Source organism: Monodon monoceros, unplaced genomic scaffold (genome assembly GCF_005190385.1).
Source record: "Monodon monoceros isolate NGI ecotype Baffin Bay Population unplaced genomic scaffold, NGI_Narwhal_1 Super_Scaffold_11, whole genome shotgun sequence".
Lineage (NCBI taxonomy): Eukaryota > Metazoa > Chordata > Mammalia > Artiodactyla > Monodontidae > Monodon > Monodon monoceros.
This window is the reverse complement of record NW_021703767.1, coordinates 14,199,109-14,205,401: the sequence shown is the minus strand read 5'-3', so window position 1 is coordinate 14,205,401 and position 6,293 is coordinate 14,199,109. Positions and strand designations below refer to the sequence as shown.

Here is a 6,293-nt window from a genome sequence, read left to right as displayed (position 1 = left end):
AGTGAGAGGCTCATGCACCGTGATGAAGAGTGGCCCCTGTTTGCCACAACTAGAGAAAGCCTTCGCACAGAAACAAAGACCCAACACAGCAAAAATAAATTAATTAATTAATAAACTCCTACCCCCAACATCTTCTAAAAAAAAAAAAAAACTCGCATGTATTTGTAAGTTTTTTGTCTCTTGCAACACTGATGGTTGGATTATATCAGCTTGAGCTCTGCCTCTATGAAATATTTCTCAAATAAAAAAATTTTTTTCCCTGTAGAATGAGCATAGGCATTCAAATTTAAACTGTCAGAACTAATAATCACATTCTACCTTACCAACATGGTAGCCAAATAGTACTTTAAAATATTCCAATTTATGATAAGTATTTGAGAAAAAAATCATATAATGTGTATAACAAGATAAATTCTTCAAAACAATGAGATATTTTCTCAGTATCAAATTAATATTAGATTATTTCATGTTTACCTAGGAGTCTGGCCTTTATCAAATATATATGCCTCTACATATTAACTTTCTCCAGAATCAAATTCATTTTCCACATTTGAAGTAGTTCTGTTTTACTTTGTAAACTCAAACTAGCGGCACCAAGCACAATGGAGAGCTGGTGAAAAACAAACAAAGCAAAACAAAACCAAGAATAAAGGGACCAATATTCTGAATATGTAGAAACTCTGAAAAAGTGAGCTGAAAATTCTTCAGTTCTTGATTCTAGATGCAAGGCAAGAGACTTCTGAGGGGAAAAATAACAAGCAGAATTTTAGGTGCCCTTTCTTTTTTTTCCAAGACTGACAAAATGCAATTGGACACATAGATTCTGATAAAAATGTACTGGTAGAACCCTGAGCTTAACACACAGCCACATTTCTCCTTGAGATATTTTCCAAATTCTGAAGTTGCAAAGGTCAATTTCCTAAGATACCAAGCAGGTGCACTTGAAAATCAGATAGAATTTTTTTGTCCATATTAAAGTGATGAAAAAATAGTCAATACAGTTCAGGAATTTTCAAGAAGAAGTACCCTTAACTGAAAGATTTAAAGGAATACTCCTTTAGCCTGAAGCTAAACAGAGGTAGACAAGCCCTTACTAAAATTCCAGGCACCTCATTTTATGTTACTCTTTGTTTGGATTAAGCCCACCAGATTTCTCCTAATAGCCAGGACAAAATTTAAAAAAAAATACTCTCTGTGGTGAAATGCAATATCATTCTGGATCATCTACAATTTTTATACAAAATGCTGAGCTCATGGAATGCTATGAAACAACACAAAAGAATCAACCAAAACATAAGGTGACCAGAAGGTGAACCACATATTAGATTTGGAAACGAGAAATTTTAAAACAGTCATAATTAATTCATACAAGAAACTTAATGGAAAGTTGCAAAATATGTGGTATAATTGCACAGATTCACCAAACAATCCATTTTAAATTCTAGATCTTAAAAAGAAAGCAAAGGCATGCTATTAAGAACTCAATAGACTAGTTACAGGAAATCTGAGTTAGTAAACTTCAAGATAGGTTGATGAAAACTATTCGAGTGAAGTAAAGATGGAAAACTTGTAATGTTATATACAGAAGAGAGTATAAAGAACATGTCAGACCTCATGAAACAGTAAAACCTTCATGTAATTGAAGTTCAGCTGAAGAAGAAAAAAATAAAGCAGAAGCCATTTTTGGAGAAAAAGTAATCCATAATTTTCCAAAACCAATGAACGATACCAAATCATATATTCTAAAAGCTCTGCACTGCCAAGAGGGAAAAGTACAATTAAAATCACATCGGCATAACCCAAGAGCTGAAAATTAAATGCAAAGTCAAAATCAGAATAGCTAGAGAAACAGACAAAATACCTGGAAATTGTATCAGTAAATAGAATCTTCAACAGAAACAAAGGAAGCCAAAGGAAAATGTGATGATATTTTAAGGAAGGATGGATTAAAAATAGCTATTTAGAATCTCATGCAGTCTCTTACAAAAAAATAAAAATAAAAGTTTCTGGACAAATAAATAGTAAGAAAATTTATTTTTATCAAGTATTAATTATAAAAAGTAATAGAGTTGTTTAGGCAGAATGAAAAAGATCTAGACAAAAACATGGACGCACACAAAAATAAAATGAATAGAAAAATATAAATAAATATTGATTGTGCAAAACTGTTAATAATAATTTCTTTTGAGATTTAAATATCTAGAAAATGAGCTACATGGCAAGTATACTGTAAAAGATTGAATATAAAAATAACTAACTCTAAGGTCCTAGATTTATTAGGAAAGAAGTAAAAGAAACATATTTCAATAGAGTGTAATAAGTCAATTAAGCTGAAGAGGAAAAATGCAAAGCGAGTAGTGGAAAAACTGCAGGTGAAAGATAAAATTTCGGAAAACTATTTGGTGGTCTCTTTTATAACTCAGCAATTCTGGTTCTAGGTATATTCCAAATTGATACGCCTATTTGGATAGATTAATCAGGGCTAGGAAAACTTCTTCTGTAAAGAGTAAAATATTTCAGATTTTGCAGGCCATATGATCTACGTTCCACTACTCAACTCTGTCATTGTAACATGAAAACAGCCATAGACCATACACAAATGAATGGATGTGGGCGTTTTCCAATAAAACTTTACCAAAGCAGATGGTGATCAAGACTTTGTGGATCCCTGGGTTAGATTATTATTCTGCATAATATGTTCTTTCCTTTCTCACCTTTAGGGCAGGATTATCCATTCCTTCCCTTTTAAGGTTGTCTACCAATGTCACTCAGTCTGGCTTTACTATGAACAGAGCATATTTTCCTGATCCTTGCCTTTGGGTTTAACCATGCTATTTGCATTGGCCAGTGGGATGTTGGAGACATGCCTTGAACATGGGTATATGCATGCATGTCTAAGCTTTCTTTGTGCTCTACTCTTTTCGCCTGGAGAAGATGCCCCCAGTAGCTGCCAGTCCAGGGAGAATGAGAGAGGACAAACAATCTGAGCCAAAACCACATTATGTTGGCCAAATCCCAGCTGACCTACAAACACATTAACAAGACATAAATACTAAAGTTATACAACACTGAGATTTAAAGGATTTTTTTAAGCAACATTTTTACAGCAATAATTAGCTTGTCAGATATACTCATAAGTGTACCAAGAGACATGTACAAGATTGTTTGTGGCAGTACTATTTGTAAAATATTGTTAAAAATTCAAAACAATACAAATGACCATCAAGGGTAGAGATAAAGAAATTGTGGTATATTTGCACATTGAAATTTTATACAGCAGTGGGAACTAAGACAAAAACAAAATGTATGAATTAAAAAAAAAAGAAAATGTGAATCAAAAGAAGCCAGATTAAAAGTCTTATTTGTGTGATTCGATTTGCATAAGTTTCAAAAACTGGCAAAACAAATTCATGGTTTTGGATACCAGGAATGGTTACACTTAGGGACTGGTACTGAATGGAAAGGGGCATAAGGAGAGTCATCGGAGATGCTAGTATTATATGATTTTTAAGTACTGATTAAACAGGTATGCTTTGGATATTCATCGAGTTCTACTTTTACAATTTATGCACACTCTGGGTGTTATAAAATATACACAAAAAAAGGTTTTTCTTCTTATTAAGGAGCATAAAAACAAGTTGAGTCAGTCCATGGGAAATATTTTGTAGAAAATATCATCTAGTAGAAAAGGTATGTTTTCATCTGAGAACAGGTGGAGAATTTGGCAGAATTCTAGCATCAAGTAATTTCCCTTTCAAGGTGCCCACACACCCACTAAAAACAATATAAAATTTCAGATTGTATAATGAGATTTTATATATATATAAATTATAATATAAAGTATATAATTATATGCAATTTTAAATAGAATAGAATTATAATAAATATGTAAATGTTATAATTTATGATAAATATATGGATATTATAATACATATAAACATTTCAAGAAATCCACAGTTGGATAGAACAAATATTCAAAAAAACACAACTTAGAGGAATGCTTGTGTGCCCCTATGTCATCTCAAGTAATATGGTAATATTTATCAACAGACCAAATCTAGGGTGAGAAAAGGCTTTGAAATAAACAAATGCTTCCTTTAAAAAAGTGAATAGAGTACTTGTTGATCAGTTTTAGATTTACAAAAAAATTTAGCAGAAAGTAAAAGAGTTCCCATATATACCCTCATCTACCTGTCTCCAGTACCTGCTGTTATTAATTTCTTGCATTAGTGTGGTATATTTGTTAGAATTGATGAGCCAATAGTGATACACAACTATTAACTAGACCATAGTTTACTAGTGTACATTGTGTTGTGCATTCTATGAGTTTTGACAGGTGTATAATAATATGCCTTCACCATTACTGTATCATGGAGGATAGGTTCGCTGTGCTAAATATCCTAGTGCTTCACCTATTCATCCTTCTTTCCCTCCCCCACAGCACTGGCAATCACTGATATTTTTATTGGCTCTGTAGTTTTGCCTTTTTCAGAATGCCATAGAGTTGGAATCATTCAGTACATAGCCTTTACAGATTATTTTAGTAATATGCATTTAAGGTTCCCTCATGTCTTCTCGTGGCTTGATAGCTCATTTTATTTTATTGCTGAAAATATTCCATTGTATGGATGTATTACAGTTTGTTTACCCATTCACCTACTGAAGGACATCTTGGTTGCTTGCATGTTTTGCCATTATGAATAAAGCCTCTATAAACATCCATGTGCAGGATTTTGAGTGGACATATGTTTTCAAATCATCTGAGTAAACACCAAGGAACATAATTGCTAGGTTACATGATATGTTTAGTTTTACAAGAAACTGCCAAATTATCTTCCAAAGTACCTGCACCATTTTTCATTCCCATGAGCAATGAATGAGACGTCCTGTTGCTTCACATTCTTGCCATCATTTGGTGTTGTCAGTGTTTTGGATTTTAGCCATTATAATAGGTGTGTAGTAGTTTTAATTTGCAGTTCCTTAATGACATAAGATGTTGAGCATTTTTCTACATGCTCACTTTTCATCTGCATATCTTCTTTGGTGAGGTGTCCTTCAGATCTTTTGCCCATTTTTTAGTTAGGTCATTTGTTTCCTTGTTTCCTTTTTAATTTTATTTTTTTAATAGATCTTTATTGGAGTATAGTTGCTTCACAATACTGTGTTAGCTTCTGTTGCACAACAAAGTGAATCAGCCATATGCATACACGTCCCCATAACCCCTCCCTCTTGAGCCTCCCTCCCACCCTCCCTATCCCACCCCTCTAGGTCGTCACAAAGCACAAGGCTGATCTCCCTGTGCTATGCTGCTGCTTCCCACTAGCTATCTTACATTTGGTAGTGTATATATGTCACTGATACTCTCACTTCGCCCCAGCTTCGCCCTCCCACCGCATATCCTCAAGTCCATTTTCTATGTCTACCTTTTTATTCCTGCCCTGCAACTAGGTTCGTCAGTACGATTTTCTTTATTTTTGATTCCATATATATGCGTTAGCATACGGTATTTGTTTTTTTCTTTCTGACTTACTTCACTCTGTATGACAGACTCTAGGTCCATCCACCTCACTACGTGTAACTCAATTTCAGAGAAAACACCTTTTTAAAAGTCACTCCTGTGATGGCAGGAATCCTAACATTGTAGCAAAGTAATCTTGGTTATGAAGCCTTCATTTCACCCTAAGAATCAAGAGACTCCAAAAGTTTTATAGTGACAATTAGTGTGAAATATGTGATAAACACTGCCTGTGGTTTTGCCCACCTACTACTGAAGGTGTATAAAAGGTCCTGTGCAGATGGTCACATTCAATCCAAGGCACTGTTTCCCTGTTTCTCAACTGATCCACCCACTCCTGACACTATATGCTTCTACAGCAATTATTATGGTGGTCTGGGTTATGGCTGTGGCTGCCTGGGCTGTGGCTATGGCTGTGGCTATGGTGGGTATGGACACAGCTGCTGCCACCCATCTTGCTGTGGAAGATTCTGGCCCTATGGACTCTAGTGAGGAACTTCTATTGCTGCTCGGACTACTGGACTTCTCCTGTGATTCACTGACTATGTTTCCAGGGATCTTCACATGGAATTCTAGTCTCTCTTCAGATAATGGTCAACCCATCCTAGCCTCAGTAATGGTATGGGGTAGGGGGGGAGCTAAGTTCAAATTTGTCATGTTTCACCTTGGTTGATTAAAGTTATTTGAAGTATGTTATGACAGAGAATTTTTAAAGTTATATTTCCATTTTACTTCTGTGTACAGTTTAATTCAATAGCTTTCATGGGTAGAAAAATTT

At 34.5% G+C, this 6,293-nt stretch overlaps 1 protein-coding gene across 1 annotated transcript; it reads left to right on the top strand.

The window, feature by feature from the left end:
* Positions 1–4,322: 4,322 nt before the first annotated feature.
* Positions 4,323–6,004, top strand: LOC114890803 (keratin-associated protein 20-2-like). Its single transcript, XM_029214679.1, has 2 exons — positions 4,323–4,336; positions 5,875–6,004. Exons 1-2 carry the CDS (start codon positions 4,323–4,325, stop codon positions 6,002–6,004), a joined length of 144 nt encoding a protein of 47 aa, XP_029070512.1.
* Positions 6,005–6,293: the final 289 nt, after the last annotated feature.